This window comes from Etheostoma spectabile, chromosome 16, assembly GCF_008692095.1.
Source record: "Etheostoma spectabile isolate EspeVRDwgs_2016 chromosome 16, UIUC_Espe_1.0, whole genome shotgun sequence".
Taxonomy (NCBI): domain Eukaryota; kingdom Metazoa; phylum Chordata; class Actinopteri; order Perciformes; family Percidae; genus Etheostoma; species Etheostoma spectabile.
The window spans coordinates 2,701,531-2,722,956 of NC_045748.1; the positions used below are offsets into that span (position 1 = coordinate 2,701,531).

The window sequence follows — 21,426 nt, forward strand, 5'->3', positions numbered from 1 at the left end:
TATCTATCTATCTATCTATCTATCTATCTATCATCCACCTCAATTGTAGTGAGGTGAAAGCGGTATCATGCCTGTGTATGTTGCCATTAATTCAGTAAATTATGCTGTGGGCAACAACATTATGGCATCCTGGCATCATTACAATCATGCCAAATAAGTTTTTAGCAGTCCCTGTTTTGCAATGTGCCCATGGGCGTACAAAGAGGAGTGAATTACTATATCTGCTGAAAAGAACGTCCCTGATGATCCTCAGGCAGGTTCTGGAGTTAAAAGAAGTTTTTTCCCTGTGATTTTTAAGCAGATTCATTGACATTTATTTGCGATGGACACTGAAAAATATTTGCATGCTGGGAAAGTTTGCTGTCAAAGTCAAACTGAATCTGAGTGTGGTGTAGAGGTTAAGGCTCTGAGAAGGAGTGCGCATTTTGACGCAGATTTCGGCAACTGAATGCTAAGGGTTTTAAAGTACCTTTTTTGCTTGACGGGTGGCCGTGTTGACTAGCTGGCCAGGCTGCAATAACTATTGGGGAAATAAATGAATAAATACAATAAATAAAGATTGTAGTGTAATAGTTGCCAATCTCTGTTGCCTTCACATGCTTAGAAAAGGAGGAGCAGGTTTACAGTTGGCAAGCGGCCAATCTGCTTAAATGTCCTTGAGTGTGACACTTAATGCCTCCCAGCTCAGGGGAGGCAGTTTTTTGCTCTGACCTGGTCTGAGTGGAAGCATGCGAAAACAGGATTGTGTCTGAATGTGATCCCCAGCCAAAATATTTATGTTTGTGAATTTTTTTTAGGAAATTTTACCTGTTCTTGCCTAATGGGGGCCATAACCTGGCTGCCCTAGCACCAAACCAACCAGATTCAGACCAGGATATTTTATTTGACTTTAACACCCTTGAAATGGGATATTTCGTAGGGATTTTGCAAACTTTATTAATTCATGAATATTCTTACAAGCTTTATGGGCACGGGTTAAAAAATAAATAAAAAATAACACAGGTTATTGAATTTTCTCCACTGTGACATACATAAGGCCTTCTGAGTCTGCCATCGTTGCTAAAATATTCCGCCTTTCACCGTCTGAGTGAATAGGGTATAAACAAATCAGAGAAGATAGAGCTACCCTCATTTAAATATCCAGCTTTGTCGTCACACGAGTGCGGTGGTTGTTTGAAGTTTTGATTGAGGTGGCGTGGTTCACTCTCATGCGCTATGCTTCTTCTTGCTTGATTAAGTTAATGTGGTCCATGTTGAATACGGAGAAGGCTGCGTGGGAGGCCCACGCTGTCCCATCAGTGTCTCCTCTCTGAACTTTGAGACTACAGCACGCTCCACGCAGACTGACGTGTTGCAAGGCAGGGACGTTTGGGCTCTTTGAAAAAAACTGTACTGGATACATTTTTACCATATAGAAAAATACATAAAAGACTAGAGAAGAACAAAGAATTAACATTTAATAGAAAAGTGTTGCGCTGGTTTCCGTCATCCATATCTATTGATCCTAAATTTGTTAAAGGGAAATATTCAATTGATTAGTGATGACATTTAAGCCCCTTCCAATTTCCCACACCGTCATTTTGCCATTGTCCAAATTTTCTTTGGTCCATTTAGTCAATATAAGATATGTGTAATTTTCATCAATGATTACTATCTGATTGCTATATTACACCGACATGGCTGAGGGCCCATTAGGTTGGGAGAAAAGCCTAGAAAAGTCTGTTTATCATAATTCCCAAGTCTCTCTGATGTGTCAGTTTGATCTGTTGAATATGCCAACTAATTAGTGTACAATGCTTGATTTTAATTATTTATCATTTTACAACACTGGACATAATTTTCTGCCCTTTTCCTGATTTGCTTTTCTTCATAGTCTATTGATTGATTGATTATTCCAAATATGTGCCAGTTGAATCAGTATTCTAATGACAGTGTAGGCCCATTCACTTTTCACTGATTGCTTTAGATCTTCAGAGTCTCTAGACTCCTTCAGATTTCTAATTAGGGATGCCATTAATGAACTTCTTAACTGGCTGTTTTCACTGTCAATATGCATTGATCCTTAAGTCAAATAACTATAATGAACCCCAAATCAAGATCCTATTGTAGGACTGTGGACACCTAATCCACATAGTGCATGTTTTGTAAAATATAAGGCTGTTGCTTATGAAAAATACCCAAATGTGAGGACCAATTTAAACCTGGATAGTAATGACATGTTAAATAGTGAAGCCTTGAGGACATTTTGGCTTTTTTCTCCATTCTTCAATGGGCTGTTTGATGGCTGGACATCATTTGTTTCACCTCACCTTCTGGTTTCTTTGTGTTGTCATTATAAATTCTGGTTGATTTCTGAATACTATGGTTGACTCCTCCTCAGATCTGTGCAGGGTAAATCCACCAAAATAAGTTCCTTCCCAAAGCTATTTTGCGGAGGCCCCAATATTCCGTACGGTGCTTAGTGCCGCCTAAGACGATTGTGATTGGTTTAAAGAAATACCAATAAACCAAAGCACTTTTTCTCCTATCCCAGAATGCTGTGTGGACTAGCCAGAGCCTCCTCCGCAGCGTTGTGGAGGTAGGTCTGGCAATACAAGAATAGGATTAGGTTAAGATTGATGTTAGTGAATAGTTGGGGTTTAGGCATATAGTATTGATGGTAAAGGTTAATGCTTCAGGGTGCCAAGGCTCGCATAAGTAATGCAATTGTGCGTGTGCGTTCTAAGAAAGACAAAGAGGGAGAAAATAGAGGGACATAATTCTTACCAGTGTAAATCTGCCACACCTTAACTTTACAATTTACGTTGCTTTGTCTCTTGGGCTTCAGTGGACATAAATAAATTATTCACATTCACTTGTCATTTTGTGCTTGTGCATGTGTGTGCATCAGAATGCATCAGCGAGATAAAGAGCGGGAGCAAAGTCCAGAGGACTCATGAATTAGGTCTGATTTTCTGTCTGATTACACAGTGACATGCTAGTGGTTGTCCAGTACACAGTACGCGATTGGCCCGTTAGCCTCTGCTCCCAGGCCTCAATGACATAGAGTTACATCAGTGGAGAGAAGGGATGGAGTATGACTCACAATATCACAGCTACTGAGTCTTTAGGTCCCCCAGGGCCGCCTTACATGTTTCTATTAAAATAATGTTTTTCAATATAGGAATTTTTTTTATGTTACAGCTGTGATGTAATATGTGTGGAGCCCTGGCATGTTGCTGATGCCACACTGCATCTATACAGCTGAAAGTGTGTCAAAAAAACAAAAACAAAAGAAACACACAAAACCTGCTAACGTATAAGGCCCCTGGATGATGCATATATCACTTTACCTCACAATGCAAACATGGTGGATGAAATGGAAAACATGCTGATGCCTTAGCATCAGTGAGGCAAAATTGTGACATGTATCCTGAGGGTTAGCTATCTAATTGTGATTATTTTTGACTGATATTGCAATTACAATATAAATCACAATATTGGAGAGAATTGTCATCTTTGCATCATTATTCTCATAATCATTGAAAGATTCATTATGATCATGGTGTTTTTTTTCAAATGAGGAACTGAATCGAACGCAGACTTTATCTGAGTCTGTAGAATATGATATGTGTATAGGCCAGGACATGTCTGCAGCACCACAACACACATTTGTGTGCCTGCTTTAAATTTGGAAAATGCACTACAGTGTAATCCATTTGGCGATTTCGACAAAATTGAGATTAATTGTTCAGCCCTACATGTGGACATCAACATCAACAGGGTTTATCTTCTTGGGACCAGAGGTCGCAGGTTCAATCCCGGACCGGCAGGATAAATGTGGGTGGGGAAAGCAAAACAACAACGCTTGCCACTCCCTCATTACCACAACGGAGGTGCTACTGGGCAGCTTCCAGGTGTAAATAAATGTGTGTCTGTGCAAATGTGATCAGGGCATTTCTGCTCTCAGTGAAACTTCCCTGACTATATAAAGGTACCTTGCAGAAAATAATACCTTGAGTGACTTCTATCTACAGTATGTTTTTAAGCTATTGACTTTTCATGCCAATATAGCCAAGGGATTAATGGAGCAAAGTAAACTGCAAAAGAGTGACACAAAGGGCTTGTGACACTGTTTGCTTCGGAATGGAAATCTATGTGTGCCTTTCATAGAGGAAAAAGTCCCTTGGCGACTCTGACCGATCCACCCCCATTTCATGCTTTGTCAACTCCAGGATGGAGTCATTCCAGACAGGGAGGACTCTGAGTTAAGTGACATAAAGACTTGACATCACAAAGCCAGAGGGAGGAAGTACATACCAGGTTTACCACATTAACCTGGGAGACCTCGATTAAGTAGAGGCTGGCTTCTACCTGAGTCCGACACAGATGTGGTCCAGCAGAATGCAAACCGGAGAATGCTTCACAAATAGATGCACCTGCACCCATCATATAATCTCAATGCCATTCATTTACAGCAGTCATTTCCAAGTGAGCTCATACTGACAGCCTTAAGCCTCAATCCACCTCACCTGCCATGAATACTTCAGACAAGATGTTGTAAATATGGAAATCATGCAGCAAGGTAAGTCACCTCTATTAAACCTCAAAAGAATTTTACATGGTCAGCTGCAGATGTTCTTGTGTATATTCTGACCAAGATGTCGGCTGCAGAACAGCCACATAGAAATGCCAAAGTATCTGATAAATGAGTTATATCTTTAAACACAGTGCGCCATTATTACATTAGTGAGTACTAGTGAACTTCAAGCTATTCTCAGTGACCTCTGAGAACCCATCAGTTTAAACCTTTTGGCTGCTTCAGATTAAAATGAAAACTTGATCGATCTTTTGCTGCCTGGGCCGCTGGAACAGTCTTCCATTTAACGTTTGGTCTGCTGACATGATCTCCGTTTTAAAATCTCACCTCAAAATCAATTTTTATAGATTGCTTTCCATTGCACTTAGTATCCTTTGTCGTCTCATCGCTGAACTTAATGATGCTATTTTATTGATTTTTATTGTTTGCCGTTACGTTGCTCTATCCATGCAGCTCTATTTTTTCACACTAAATATTTTTGGTTACAATGTTGCTGTTTTTTTACCTTACAGGCTGTTATTTTTTTATGATGTCTTCCTCTGGTATGCTCTTAAATAGATACATCCTTAAAAAAAGGATTATTATTATTACTGTGGTGAGATCACCATTGTCCTCTCACTCACTCGCCGTGCAATCATGCCCCCATTGTAAATGAATCATCCATCAATATTTCCGACTAAGTTCTAAGTCTTTGGGAGCGGGGTTATTGCCACTGTGGCATATGGGCCCACCTGTGTCCACCTGCATCGGCTGCAGGACCTGCTGATGAATCAATTCTGTGTCTGTCCGTTGATGAGAGGAAAATGCATACATGTTCTTTGTAAAAGGTCAAGAGCAGCCGTGCTGCAGAGCCGCATGAATCATTCAACACGAGCCAGCCCTCTGCACCTACAGGTTACATAAAGAGCACCGTGTTACAACACCACTGCACTGACCATTTCAGTTGAAAAGCTATATAGATTAATTCAAGCTCCGGGGTCATTGAAGCTGCTGCCATGGTTACAGGGACCAAAAGCCATTAATGGAAGGAGGAGATTTGAGGAAAATTAAAAACATAACCCCCCAGCTAAAGAAATATTATGGTATATATTGTAATCTTACTTTTATGCTCACTTGCTTTACTGGTGGACTCCGTCACGCTTGTTACTATGGATACCATGCATTTGCTATGGCCACTGAATGTAATAGTAATTCACAAATGTAAGTAACTTTTATTCTATGTGGCTGACATTTATTTATGATGGATTAAGAGTAACATAATGAACATGTGGCCTCTTTTGATTTCCTGATGCATTTAGAGACCAGTCAGTAAATCAGGGGTGTAACAATACATTGTTTCCGGATCAATATATCAATGCAATGATCGACAATCCAATATCATCAATACAAAGAGAAAAAATCTGTGATTTACACCCCTACAGTAAATACAGGAAATGGCATGAGTCTGCCTTCTTCCTTCTATGATATAGAAGAAAAACGTCTCTGTTTTCTGCAGTAGACATTTTGGAACAAGACTAGGATGAAAGACAATAGCCTCCTGTATGTTCGTTGTTGTTTTTTGTTAAACCGAATCAACGCATGTTTAATATTTCCTTTGCTACCTTCAGGATCACTTTTAGTGCAGGTATCAGTTCAGTTTTCAGGCAAGGGCCCATGTTTCAAGCTTGCAGGGCTACAAACAGGCTAACCTGCACTCTAATCCAGCATTAGCCTGCTCGGCTGGCACGCCTCTCCTCTAGCAGGAGCACATTCCTCATCCCCCAACGAACACCACAATCATGTATTCAGCGTGCATATATCTCCAGCCTGCATGCTGTCCTTTCTATCTGCCACTCTCCTACCTCCTATCTTTCTGTGATGAATGACACCCATCTCAGAGCAGTTAACTAATTATTCTCCATTAATCTGAGTCGAGCGGCTGCTGTCACCGCTGGAACCGCTGGCAACTCTGAGACCTTTTCACTCTCTTTCACACCCAGCAACACAGCAGCCCTCACACCAAACCAGGCAGCCAGCCATAGAGGCAGGCAGGCAGCGAGGGAGGGAAGAGGGCAGCCACACCCGAAGCCAGAGCAAAGCTGGTGTCACCATGGCAACGGGAAGAGTGACAAAAAGCTCCACGCGTATGTAATTAGGCAGTTAGGAAGTTGGAAGAAGTGGCAATCACACTTAACTTGAAACATTGCAAGATGCCTGTTATATACATGAAGGGTAGAGAACTGTTATGCATGTTATTTTGACAATAAAAAAGTCCTTTGCAGTATAATGAGAAGATCTTTTGCATTTTTATTCAGTTTAGAAGCATTTCCTGAGCTCAAACGCATAAAAGCAATGACCTTTTGCAGCAGGAAACAACTACTTTTTAATCTGCTGGAACATTGAATCCAGATGAAATTATGTTTAAAGCGATCCAAGGTTTTAAACCTCTGAATAATTTGTGACAATAGCTAAAAATTAACAATATGTCTTGATGATGACGTGTGTGTGTGTGTGAGGTTTCTTGCTAAAAGGGAGTTTTTCCTCGCCACTGTCGTACTATGCTTGCTCTTGGGGAAATTACTAGAATTGTTGGAACTTTGTAAATTATAGAGTTTGGTCTAGACCTACTCTATCTGTAAAGTGTCTCGAGATAACTCTTGTTATGGTTTGATACTATAAATAAAATTTAATTGAGTGTGCGTGCGTGTGTGTGTGTGTGTGTTATGGACTGCATTCTTACTCTGCCAGCTCTTCAAGGCTCCGGTACACATCATCCTCATTCAGAGCTGTGTCCTCTGATGGAAAGGGCCTGGTGCACACACACACACACACACACACACACACACACACACACACACACACACACACACACACACACACACACACACACACACACACACACACACACACACACACACACGAGAGAGAGAGAGTACAAAATATGAGTACACACACTACAGTTTCCCAGGTAGAAAAAGAAGCAGTCACAAACGGCGTGTCCTGTCTGCCAGGTTGTCACTCTTAGCTCCATCACTTCAGCACCACAACAGCAAGATGTATTCAACAGAGGACCCCATCACTCAAACACAACATTGTCAAAACACATCAACACGCTGCTGCTGACAGATAAATACCTGGAACCTTCACGCAGCCAACTTTCCCTGGAATTCAGGAAAGAAAACAGCATTTTTTTTTTCTCAGATGGATGGCCAGGTGTCTTATAAATCCTCTCAGGGGGTTTGGTCAGCTTTCAAGGACCCCCAGGGACAATGCACAGCATAAAATATTGAAAATAATAAAGTCTCCTTTTTTGTATTCAGCAAAAGTGAGCTTCTCCACTTACTGTATATGTGCACTTATTGTATACAAATATATACAGTAGATATATGAATAAATCTTGTTTATCAGATGCACTGCAGGCTAGTTAGCATAAATAAAAGCATTCCTGTCGGCCAGCAGTACGATAAGGTGAGTGATTCCTCCCGATCCTCTTCTTAAAATTCTCATTCCCGCCAACGCAGCGTCAACGAACACAACCCTCCTGGGAAGTGGCAGAGCATTAAAATGAATGACTAATCAATTAGCTCATTAAACAGGGTGGATTTATTTCAATTTTTTTTTAAAGATATCTGCTTTCTGCAAACATTATTGTGAAGTGCATGATTAGATCTCAGTTGGCCGACTGTGTTTATGATGTCGTTTTGCTCCTTTTCCTTTCAAGAGCTGATTGCTACAAATTATTGCCTATTAGCTTAATGCCGTTCACAATTGAAGCTCATTAAAATCAGAGAGGTCACGATCGGTGCTAATCATCAACCACGCTAAAGTTACTGAAACGGCAGAAGCATGTATTATTAAACTAATCCCTCCTGTGTTTATAAGAGATACTCCGGATTCATTTTAATCTTACAGGCTATTTCTGTGAGCTTCCATTATATAAGAATGGTAAAATGTTTTATAAAACGGGAGTGGAACTCTGTCCCTCAGAACATCAGAGACCTCACCACTTACACTCTGTTCAAAAAACATCTAAAACACTGGTTCATAACACATCAGACATGTCAGCATTAATAAGAAAATGTATTTTCACTCAACCCAACCGTGCTGCCACTTGTGTCTCTACTGTGTTTATGTGTAGTATCTTTTTTATTTTTTTATTTTTTGTTTTCCCTAATGTCTGTATTACATTTGTACACTGTATTTATCAACGGGATGTAAAGAGTTTTTATCTGTTTTACTACTTTTTATATTTGTATTGTTGACTGTAATTTTCTTATTGTTTTTTTTTTTTAGGAAGACAATTTTAAGATCTGTCCAGGGACAACGGATGAAAAATAGCCTTTTGGCTAATTCTGGTGCATTTACGGCAATGTTAATTAATGTACACTGTCCCTGTCAAATAAATAAATAAAAATAAATAAATAAAAAAACACTTTGGGAATAAAACTGTTCATTACAATCATTACCAGCTTTCAAAGTACCCAAATGTCTTGACATTGTTTTTGTCTAAGAGGTTTGCTGTCTGTCTTCAGGTCTGTTTGCTTTCACCATGATAGAAGCATACTGTTACCTTAATACATCTTGTGCACGCCAGCTGCATGCAGTGGTTCCTGCTGTGGTAAACAGCCCTGTAAGGTTAGCCTTGAATCCCGTCTGAATGATGGAACTACTGAACACATGATCCCTTTTCTTACTGTCAAAGAGCCACTCGTCACGGGTGCCCGGATGGCTCAGTTGGTAGAGCGGGCGACCATGTGTGGGGGTTTGCTCCTTGGCGCAGCGGGCCCAGGTTTGACGCTGACCTGCGGCCCTTTGCTGCATGTCATTCCCCTTCTCTCTTCCCTTTGATAGGTTCATCTGTCGTGTCAAACATAAAAGCTAAAAAATCCCCCCAAAAAGTATCTAAAAAGGCAACTGGACACACGCAAAGGACTCGTTATTCAAAAAAGAAATGGAGAACGGAGCGAGAGAGTGTTTCAGGGTCACGGGGAGAGTGAGGTTAAAGCTGTGCCTACAGTACCTCTTTGACTCATAATCAGTTGAAAAGACAGCAGTGGCAGGACTGGGAACTTGGATATAGTTTCATTTTATGTATTCTCCCTGGGTATCCTGCTCTGCCTTTGAGAAAATGAAAGCTCAGACGGGCCGATCTGGAATCTTGCCCCTTATGAGGTCATAAGGGGTGAGGTTACCTCCCCTTTCTCTAATTTGTCTGCCCCAGAGAATCTGGTCCAACATGAGAGAGAGACATCATGGCTTTCAAACGTGCAAAGTGGCAGTTGGTCAAGGCCACACCACCAGCCTCCATCTTGTCCCCCCCTTTAACTTTTTTTAATTGTGTATTTAAAAGTGTTTATTTTTTTAAATAATTATATTCTTTTTATGCAAGGGATCCTTATCTGTTGGTCTTCCTCAGGAAGAATTTGTTTTCCCGATTCTGTTGTGATAGGAAACATAATTACTGCCTGAATTATGTGCAGGGGCAATGCTTATTGTTTCATTTTTGTACCACGCGCAAATCATTGGTCATAGGCAGGTGGTCATGGTAGTCATGTGTAAGTATGTGGGTGGGCTTGCTGATGGCTGATATAATGCACAGCCCAAATATAAATGAACGGATGTTACCATGTTCTAATGTGCGAGAACGATTTTGTAGCAGGAGCGTGAACAATAAAGAATGTCCGTGTGTGTGTTGTCGCTGACTGGGAAGTGAGCTGGGAGATGATATTGGACAGTTGAGTGTCAAAGACCAGACATTCAAAGCTCTTATAAAAGGCACTCAACTCTCTGTACGCACTCCTATTTGAAATCCTTTGGCTGAGTCTAAGCCGAGATAGGATCAGATGACTGAGGCACTTTATTGTGATACCACGTCTTCGTAAAGAGCCGACAGCAGTGACCCGTCATTGTGTGAAGGCCAAATATCTCACTAAGAGACAGTTATAGTGCAAGTTTAAAAAAGCAATAAAAACAGTAGCTCGTCTTATTGATTTAGCTGTGCATATGTGTGGGTTTGGCTGTGTGTATCTGTGTGTGTGTGTGTGTGTGTGTGTGTGTGTGTGTGTGTGTGTGTGTGTGTATCTGTGTGACACCAGCAATTAGCCTTTGCGTAATAAAAAAGGGGTCACGTTAAAAGAGTGTGTCAGCCATCAAGTTAATGAATGCTCAACTAGATACTCAAAGGCCAGCCGGTCACCCTCAAGCCTGTGCGCACACACACATACACACACACACATAAACACTAGTGCGCACATACACGTGGCTTCATTAAAACCTCTGTATTTCCAAGAGCTAATTACAAGTAATATTATTTAGGAATCATAATACAAAAACGGCCTCATTTGATTCATGTTACTTTCTCACTCACTGTTATGAGCGCAGATGGTGCTTCCTCCAGAGTGTAGTAACACACCCACATCTGATGGCCCCCGCCAATGAAATGTGCATTATATTATAAGTTATTAATGGAGTCCCGCAGGGCTGAATTTAATTACATAGTAGTTTGTGCAGATATGCGCCCATATGTATCACCTCAGTGTTGTTTTGTGGAGCCAAGCGTTGCCCAATGCTGCCGTTTTCATTTCGCTAAAATGATACAACCAGGTGTAATTGAACTACGTTTATAATTTCATCAGGGCTCCAATGATGAGCCATCTCATCGCTATTCAAAAATGCTCTCCTGTCTTTTCCTGCAGGCGTGTTACTTCATGTTGTTCAGGCCTGGACTCCGTGTGGTAAACCAGAGTGGATGTTACACGCAAAGTATTTCCTTTGTAATCAGAATACAAAATGTATTTGTATAACGCCACCAGCCCTCCTGATTTGGCTTATTCACGTTTGTTTTATGTATTTTATCTGGATTATCTGGAGTGCAAGTGATTCTGTAAAAGGTAAAATTATACATTTAGGTAAAATTTAGATGATATGGCTGTCTGACCACATCAAATACTATCTGTGTGTGTTTGTGTGTGTCTGTGTGTGTGTGTGTAAAGCAGGTAGATTAATATATGTTAAGCTAAATGTATCCATTCAAACATATATTTGTTTCCTTTTTCTCCAGCTTTTTCTTTATCCATCCATTTTAAATGGGCTACATTGTACTTTTTGTGTTTTGTTGGTTTAGTTGTGTATCCTTTTGTTTTATTTTACAAGTCTCTCCTAATGATTTGGTATTATAATTAGATGAATGCAAATAAACTGTTCAATTAATATACTCCCAATTGATTCATTCCAATAACTTGCCAGCCTAACCTAGAGAGTCTTTTAGTAAGTGTATGCGTAAAAATGTGAAATTTGTCCACAGGGACACATACAATTCAGCATACATGTATGTAGAGAATAAAAAAGTCAATTTATAAAAACAAATATCAATAGATATTTACTTGTATTTAAACTGAATGTTTCTTTGAAGGGAACTGTTTTTAAATATAATATCTACCAAATTACTTAGTTCTTTCAAGGAAACTTATAGGAAACAATAAAATAAAGCATTACCTGTAATTTCTTACCCTTACCGTGTGGGGGTGAAGGGGGCTTTGCGAGGGGCATGAGGGATTGACTGTGTGCATTTGTGTGTTTATGGTATTTTATCTATTTTATTTCATTGTACCAGGCCTAATTTCTTCTTCCTTGCTTTGTTAAAGCCGGTGCTGGCGTAAAGGGAATGTGTGCTGGACAAAGCCGCAGTGATCCGGTCCCATTGATCAACTATTGTCGAACGGCAGAACAACAGTGTAGTTGTTAGCTGTAAATGGTCAGAGTCGGAAGCAGTTTCCCGTCCCAGGACACGGCTTTGTTTCTGCAGGGGTCGATAAATCGCTGGATCTTGAGCAAGCCTGTGCACTTTGCCACTTATTGTACCACGCCTGTCCATCAAACAACCCCCCTCGCTGCGGCTTAGGGAGGATGTGTACATGTGTTTGTGTGCAAAATAACATATGAGTAAGCCTCTTTCTTTGCATGTTATTTCCACATTTACTAATGACATCAGCACACGTGATGCATTAAAACATGAGTAAACCATGAGGAGTGGATGCACTGTGCAATGTGACAACCGCTTGTGTGATGTAATTCAGTGGTGTGAGGGGGCAGAGCCCTGCAGACAGGATGTGGAAAAGGAGGGAGGCGGCAACGTGCAAAGAGTGATCCTTGACAGTGTTACAGAGCCCTGCGCGGGACTGTTTTCTGTTGTTTGTCATGTCCTGCATAATTACATAATACTAGTGCAATAATTAATTATGCTAGTGCTATGGGGGCACAGTAACATTGCATCAATCTATTTATTTCACTTCTTATTTTAGAACGTGTGGTTGGCTGTGGCTTGTTTTGCTCACGTTGTTTTCTTTCGTGTTGTTACCCTGTGTCTTTTAACATACTGTAAAAGATTTTTATCTAAGTCCCTATTGATCAGGTTGGGTATTTTTGGACCCCCCGCTTTCACCTGCAGCAATGTTAACAGCGGCCACACCCACAGGATTTGTGTTGGGTCCCGCTGGATCCTAATTCCAAAAAAGTCCTCTACACTGTAGCTGCTTGTCCTACTCCTGGGCTGGTTCTCACTTCTCTTATTTGATAGCTCCTCGGTTGAACCAGAAGTTTTTCTGGCCCTCCTTCTTGAATGCCGTCTAAAAAGCTCTTGTTCCTGCCCCAAGGAGTGATCATCAAGAGTCGAGGAGGGATCTCTGAGGGAGGATGAGCGAAGGTACAGGAGAGCAGCCTTCCCAGAAGCCGTTTAGCTGAAAGACGATTCTTACTCCGCTCAAAGAGCTGACAAAATCCACGTGACGTTTCAGAGGAAACAACGTCTCATCCTTTTAAAAACACATTCCCTTGTTTCCCTTCTCCTTCATATTCATTAATAATTTCCCCTCTCTCCCATGCTTCCTTGGTGGGACAGACTAATACGCGAGGAAAGGAAGCAAGTGCAGGAAGGGTGGATGTATTTTAAGGGACGTGAGATTCAGCCCAGCTTAGAACTGTGACCTCCTCTTCTTCAATTCAGTTGTGAGTCATTTAAGAAATTACCAACAACACGTGTTTTTTTCCTTTTTAATTTCCATTGTGTATTTTCTTCTTTTCCCATTTTTTCCTTCTTTTTATTTTTATTATTAATCGTTATTGTTTTTCTCTTGACATGTGGTATTGAATCAGGAATCAATAAAACTACAGTTTGTGTAGTCACATTTTCCTTTACAATCTGCTCTATAAGCCCAATCTCGTTTATTTATTTCAATTATTTGCAACTAACGCTTTTAAGTTTTCAGCAGGTTTGTTTCTATACAGACTAGTTATCATGAGCCAAGATTACTGCTGTAGATACTCAGATAGACAAAATGATGAGGTGTCCTTTTTCGTTTCGTTTATTTCACACATCATCATTGGATGTTTAAACACAATTTCATGAGGTACAATGATCATATGCAAGCTGTGTGAAATGGGGAACCCCAAATAAGCTACTAAGAGCTTTTCAGAGGGGGCCCTTATTAAACCCTTCAAAACTACCTTCTCCTCATCTGTCCTTAGTCTTGATGCTGAGCTGAGGTCCTTTACACTCTGCAACCCTGATATATACACACACATTCACGCAAACAAAGAGAGACGCACAAACGGACACACAAACTCCAAAAGCACGGATCAGTGGTGAACTAGGACAGTGAAGGTACAGCACAAAGGATGACACAGGCTTATACATTAGATAAGCTGACACACAATGTCAACTCCCAGGACACAAAGAGAAGGGGACAGAAGGCATCAACACAAAGAGGATTTAAGGTTTTGATTGACAGTTTCTATGATACATTGTTCAAAGATTTAGGGTTGTAGACGATATCACCGCTGTAGGTTTGCTTTCAGAAGAGGGGGGAGGGGGAAAAAATGAAATCAGAGATTCCTTAACTGGACCAAATAAAAATAAAATAAAAGTTGAAGCTGCAAAGGGTTACAGACTGAAATATAGCTTCAAACAGTTCCAATAAGTCCTTGTCTTTGATTGATGTTCATTGCATCTTTTTATGAGAATGCTAAATAACAAATTGTCCCACTGTAAATTCATAAACACAACTTAGGATTCGCTAACTAAATAATACAGAGGAAAGCGAAGACACTTCTCTCGGGATTGTGTCTGCAAAGCATTGTGTCAGCAGCCCGAGAGGTGAAACCGAGGGCAAAAAAACTCCATGAGGCAGAGAAACAATTGAAAGCAAACTTATCTTCATTTCTGTAATCGAATCAGACTCATGTGTATTACTTAAGATGGATAGTAAGAGGAAGAGCACTGTGGGATGTGAAGTCACTCAACTGAGTTGATGTGAAATGTAAAAGATGTTAGAGTGGGCCAAAAATATTGACAATGAGAAAAAAGAGGGAAATTCCATATGGGTCTGTCGACATAAGAATAGAAATGACAGGATGAAGGAGAGTGAACTGCTCAGATGAATATTTGATTATGTGTCCAGTGTAGAGGAGCATGCACAATAAAGCTGACACAGTGCTCAGACATGAGCTGTCAATGCCTGATTACAGTGAACACACACGAAAGACAAGATCGATGGGCTTCAACAGAAGGTCAATGGACATCCCTGTAGCAATGTTACCGAACACAGAGATGAACTTTTTGAACATTTTAAAATACAATTGCTGGCCTGATGTGGGGTCCATTAATGATCTGAGACTGTGGGATTAATGTCTATTCATCGAGACCTCCACTGAGGAAGGGAAGATTCTTTAAAGCTACACCATGTAACCTTTCCCGGTTTGGTCCATCTACAGGTTGTCTTATTGGACAACATGTAGGGGGACCGAAGCGGCGGGGAGCGCAAGCTGTAGTTCCAATGAGACAACCTGTAGGGGAACTGAATAGAAAAAAGTTACATAGTATTGCCTTAAATTCTCTTCTAAAGTTGCTTTATACAATATATTATTTTCTATTAGCTTCTTAGAGTTTTTTATTGCTAAATAACACTTGTCACCACTGAAACCATGTGCACTAACTGCAGTCTTCATTACAGTCACCTGAGCTAAACAGTTCACATCACCGGCAAAACTCATTCCAAGCAACACAACTCTTCACACACGTCTCAAAACTGGCTCAGTGCAGCCAAAGAGTAGGCTGCGAGTGCAGGCAGCCTAGGGACAGCATCAATTTTTAACTTTGATTTTAACCCAGTACCAGGACTGAACACCACCGGCCTTTGCGAGCAAAAACGGAGACCGACACACCCGGAAGTCTTCCAGTCCTCCCGATTAGCCAATCCGGGCCCAATCGTATGGTATGTGTTTGAATTAATTATAGCAGTTTTAAGGCCTATAGGTTTAGAAGCGAGGTCCATGAAGACGTCTTGCAGCTCCGTGGGACTAGAGCCAGACCAATAAGGCAGATACCAATACAAATATTTGGTTAACAGAACAGAGGAACATCAACATACTGTATATTAAAGTTCTGATAAATAAAATGTATAAAAATACAAATTTAAGATATTAAACTAAACTTTAAACTAAAACACAATAACAAAAAAAATCAGAGTGATGCCAAAAGGGACGTTGTAGAGTCCCCTCTGATGGACAAACTATGCAACGCCAACACTGAAAATACGGTTAACCGTCCGTTTTTATTTCATTTTTTTAAATATTAATTTATCAGAATCATTTATTTGTCATTATAAATGATTCCGATGAATGGATATTTAATATCGGTCGGGCTCTACTTGGGACCTTTGGGTGCAGCTGACCTTGCACTAAGCAGTGTTACGAATATGTGGAGGAGAAGACCGTTTAGAAAGGCCAACTCGGGTCAGTGAACATCTATGTTGTGTAAGTGCTCTGCTTGATAGCAGCACCCTGTTTATGCCAGATCATACAACATATTGCCTCTGACGGGCTTTGTCATATGCCCCCGTGCACTCTATGAATCCTGCAGCGAAAGCAGACTGTTGCTTAAGGCTCCATTAGGCACTGTGTTTGATACTGTGTTGAATCAACATATAAGTCTGCTGCCCCCTGCTTTAATAGATACATTTGTACGATAGACCCCTAACAGATGTCTTCAAGCCTCTCGTATAAAAACCATTGGAAGTAGATAGGTCCCTGCTGAAGGGGGTGGAACAAGCTAAGGCCTGGTCCACACTTTAACATGTTTTTCCTTTGATAAACAAATTAATAAAAATCCTGCCCACAAATGAAAAAAAATCTAGATCCAAATGAAAATGCGAAAACGCACTGAAGCTTTGTGAAGAACATGCCAAACCAATAGGTGGCACTATAACCCTAAAACCAGATTGGCCAATCACGCAAAGAAAAAGAAGAAATTGGCCAATCAGAAGCCTGACAAAAAGTAATTACCGAAAGGCTACCTGGCTGCAATGGGGCATTGACCGCACTGTTCCTCAATAAAGTGGAAGATGTGTGTGTGTGATATATGTATATAAAATACTTTTAGCAAGTGGCTGACACTGGTAGTGTTTTGGCCATGTCTGCCATTTCACTAAAATATTGCCTCAGTTTGACACCTCAAAAAGGAGATTTACAGCGCACACTGTAACATTATAAGCCTAATACTCTGATGTTTTCAGTCTGCACAACACAACGCTGTAAACACTGACCTAAAATGCAGTTTGTCTATGGAGGAAAAGCCAAAAGGCATAGAAAAAGAAACACTTTTCAAAAATGTACATGTGGACTAGGCCTAAGAGACCCAGACATCTTAGCTAATTAGAGGGGAAACCAGAGCTAGAAGGCAAGGGAATAATGGACTTGCATAAATCAGAAAGAGCATGTTATTGTTATTATAAAATTGAACATGAAACACCATACGGACTAGACGCAACAGGGAAATACACATTTGTCACGGTGAAAGACGGAGAAAGCAAAATTTAAACTATCTACAGAACAACAAATGTGAAGTTTGTATCACTGTCTATTACACACTTCCAATGCATGTTAAGTTTGACATTAAAAATGATAAAAATGTAAAGAAAAAGTTAACCATTAAAGTATGACTGATTACATATTAATGACTAATAATCAAGATATTACTGTTTAGTAAGACCATTTTGCCAATGCAACCTCTATGCTGACACGTCCCATGAGGGAATGTAGTTCAGTGTACCATCCAATTACCTTAATGAATGCGTTCCTGTTCAGGCCAAGAGCCAAATGTGACCTGATTTAATAAAGTCATTGATCCCTACAAGGTTGTGTATTCACATTCACCTCCATAGCAGGATAAGAGGTCAGGGCTATAAAAGGAATTCAGTGTTTTAATCAGATTTTCAGATTTCTGAGATAGCAAGAGCTCAGCATCAAAAAGTCCAGAGTGTGCTTTCCACTGAGGTCAAATGAGCCTCGGTTTTGACACCTCACAGCAAAATGGTCAGTGTGAATTAGCCAGCAGTCAGCGGGTTGTGTTGTCTTTAATAATGGCAGGGGACCTGCTTTCTCTCCCCTCTCTCCTCCCTTCTCTTCCTTGCATGGCTCCTAATGGGCGCGTTCCATCTACTCATTACTCAGACCGACAAAATGGCTTTTTATGTGGCGCCGGTGAGCCACCAAGCTCCAAGCAGATTGAGCAAATGAAGAGAAATCAGAAGCCCATTCCAGGCCGGATTTAGCAGTGTGAAGAACTCACTCAGTTTCATCAATATCTGTGAGAAATGACCTCTCAATGCAATGTAGTATTCTGACTCAGATTGAGGTGTAATAGGGTACTGCAGTACTGTTTGAGTGACAGATGGAAATGTGGGTTGCGTTGTGCCCTGCAAGATAACTTGCTTAAAGCTTAACAGCTTAAAGCTGCCACTAATTGCCTAAAAATGGAAATTGACTTGTAAATGAGCAGCAGATGTTAATAGCGACCTCCATATTAACATAGGACTACAAGTAAATGTGGAATACATTCATCCAAATGGTTTCTTTGACACCGATACTCTTGAGTGCTTTGGCAGTTCAAATGATAAATGAGAGAGTTAAAAATGAGACACATACCTGATGCCTTTGATTTGTGCGATGCTGTGGTGGGAGATCCTTGACAGAGCGGAGATTACCTGAAATAAACAAAGAGATTGACAGATAAACACATGCTTCATTATTTTATTGCCATTTTATTTGCAACATCCATTCCCTTAATTTGCTAGGTTTATTATTTGTTTCTTCTACCTTCTATGTTTAAATCGATGCTGTTATACTGTGATCCTGTATTATTTAATACAGACTCCAGGATAACTACACACTTTGGGAAAGCTAATGGAGATCAGACAAAACAAACAAGACAATAAAAGCAGTCAACGACAAATGTAATAAAAAGATAAGCAGTCAGAGGCAGCAAAGCATCTATAACACTAACTAAAAGGTAAACCACCAGGGGCAACAATCAATCAACAATAGTAACTAAAAGTAACAAAAAAGTTAACCATCCCAGGCAACTTAAAAAGTAACTTAAAAACAAATCATCTGACAATTTCGGCGGCTGATACTGGCTCACAGACATACAGCTTTCAGTATCTATCGGTATTGAGCATATGACGACTTTTTTTTTTTACAGAACATATAGACTAATGCAGAAAATTGTGCTTGGGGTGATTTTTAGAATCACTGTAAATATGTAGTTCTTTATTTAAATTGTCAGCAGTTGACTGATACCGGACATACAAACAAACTCTTGTTTCTTTAACTATTTCTTTTATTTGTATTTATTTATTGACAAGCCAATACATTGAATGTATATTAATGTTAAATATTCTTTAATAAAGTTCAAGAAAACAGCCTCCTTAGTACCTTTGCATACAGTAGTCATAGTCCACATAGAAAAGGTCTTTTTTTATTTCAGCTCATAAATTCACTATAATGTCCGCCACATCAGAAATCTTCCCCTCTAAAATTAATATTTGTCTCAAAAATCCCATATTGTTCGGGCTTTGCATTTCACTTTGAAAGTAATTAAAAGTAACTAAAAGATCAACAGTCAGAGGCAACAATCAACAGCAAAGGTACCGGTACTATATGCCACAAAGGAAGAGCCATTATCAAACTACTCTGTATGTGCAACAACTTAAAAGACAAAAATAAATAACTTTCAGCTCAACATTCACGGTTCTTTGAGGGTGATTATTGAACATTACTTGCACGTTTCTTAGCAACCCTGCTTAGGCGTATGCAGCATCACGAAGGACTGTGTGTAGACATAATGCAGAACACCATGTTAATGGTGACGGTCAAAGACATGTGGTGCACAGTCACGGATGGGTGGGTATCACTTTGGTTATATTTCACTCACTCACTCACTCACTCACTCACACACACACACACACACAAATGACCATCGGTAGGTACCAATTTGTTTATATGACACACACCACACACACACACAACCACACACACACACACACACACCACACACACACACACACACACACACCCACACACCACACACACAACACACACACACACAGACCTGACTTTCCTTATTTTACCTTCTGTTTTTTTTTTCCACAGTTTGTTAACCTCCCTTTTCCTTCCTCCTTTTTTTAATAGAAGAAAGTTAAAAGTGGGCTCGTATTTAAGCTGATTTAACGTGGCCCACGCAAGCAAACTTTGGCTGAGCACTACAGATGGCGTCTTGCAGGCTCTAAAGAGGCTAGTTTCTAAAAGATGAGGGAACCACCATCACACTCTCTCTCTCCCACACACACACACACACACCACACACACACACACACACAGACACAGACACAACACACACACACACACACACACACACACACACACACACAGACACACACACACCAAACCCTGTCTCCTACGCCTCATTACCCACTCCTGGGTGTATTTCGGCTTGCAACACCATGGCAATGCCAGATGTCTCCTCAACAGGGAGGAGAAAATTGTTATCTCAACCCCTTTTCCTCGGCAGGTGAATCATCCACAGCCTCTCATCAAACACCCTCTTGTCTAAACACACAATGCAGCATTTCAGCACTTACAGTGTTTAACATTCTTGATGAGCCAAGGGCCATTGTGAAGAGAAGACCACCACTTTAGGACTGCAAGGTACTTGCACTGAAGCACTTTTAACCAAAACCTTTAACTCCCTGTTTTTAAGTTGTTCTCATGTTTAACATAATCAGTTGTGGAGAGTGGAGGGACTATGTGGGGCAGTGTTATGGAGTACATACACATCACAATCATTTACATCCAGCCACTCAGTGGAGGGAAACCTCAACAGGGATAACTCTTGACAGGATAATATGTTTTTTTCCCCTCTGTGTTGTTAAAGACCCGTGTAATAGGCATGTTCATGCTTAATGGTTCCAACATGGGGCCGGTCTACCATTACACACCTCCTTAACATGAACTGCAATTTGCAGACAGAAGACAAAAGGAAAGAGAGGAAGCAAAGCTAATTTTGCTCAGTGTCTATTTAGCCAATGGTTAGGGTGTTTAATAAATCACTGTGGATAAACCCATTGTGCTGCTAGGTGGCATGCTGCCCACCTGGCCATGCTGCAGGGAGGGATCACATATGGCACACTGTCCTAGCATCACTATTAGCTCTGCTAGCTTTTTTGTCTTATTAGCCTACATTGTTAGACTGGGTACACCTCGCCCACTCTGCAAGATTTCAAAGGCAAGTTTTCTCTTTAAACTGAACAGGAACTTTCACTGGAACAATTCCTACTAAAGGAGGATATGTTTGCCTACTACCGACAGGCTTGGGTAAAAGCTCGCTCTGCAAAGTATGTCACCCAGATCGTTGGTCTGATTGGTCGAAAGACTATCCAATTGAGTCATTTGAACTCTGCCCGGTGGTCACGCCTCTAAAGACAGAGCAGACTCCCCAGACCAGCGCTCAATCTCAAATCTATTGAGCTTGACTTGGT

The 21,426-nt window shown here is 40.5% G+C and overlaps 1 protein-coding gene across 12 annotated transcripts in view; it reads right to left on the reverse strand.

Annotated features, from left to right (window-relative positions):
• Nucleotides 1-21,426, reverse strand: part of vav2 (vav 2 guanine nucleotide exchange factor) — a 221,584-nt gene that overhangs the window by 35,762 nt on the left and 164,396 nt on the right. For all 12 annotated transcript variants that reach the window (XM_032539326.1, XM_032539321.1, XM_032539324.1 and 9 more), the window contains exons 3-4: nucleotides 18,536-18,594; nucleotides 7,299-7,367 (exon numbers count right to left, since the gene is read on the reverse strand). In XM_032539326.1, coding sequence (XP_032395217.1) covers nucleotides 7,299-7,367; nucleotides 18,536-18,594 — 128 coding nt within the window. The remainder of the gene's footprint in view (nucleotides 1-7,298; nucleotides 7,368-18,535; nucleotides 18,595-21,426) is intronic.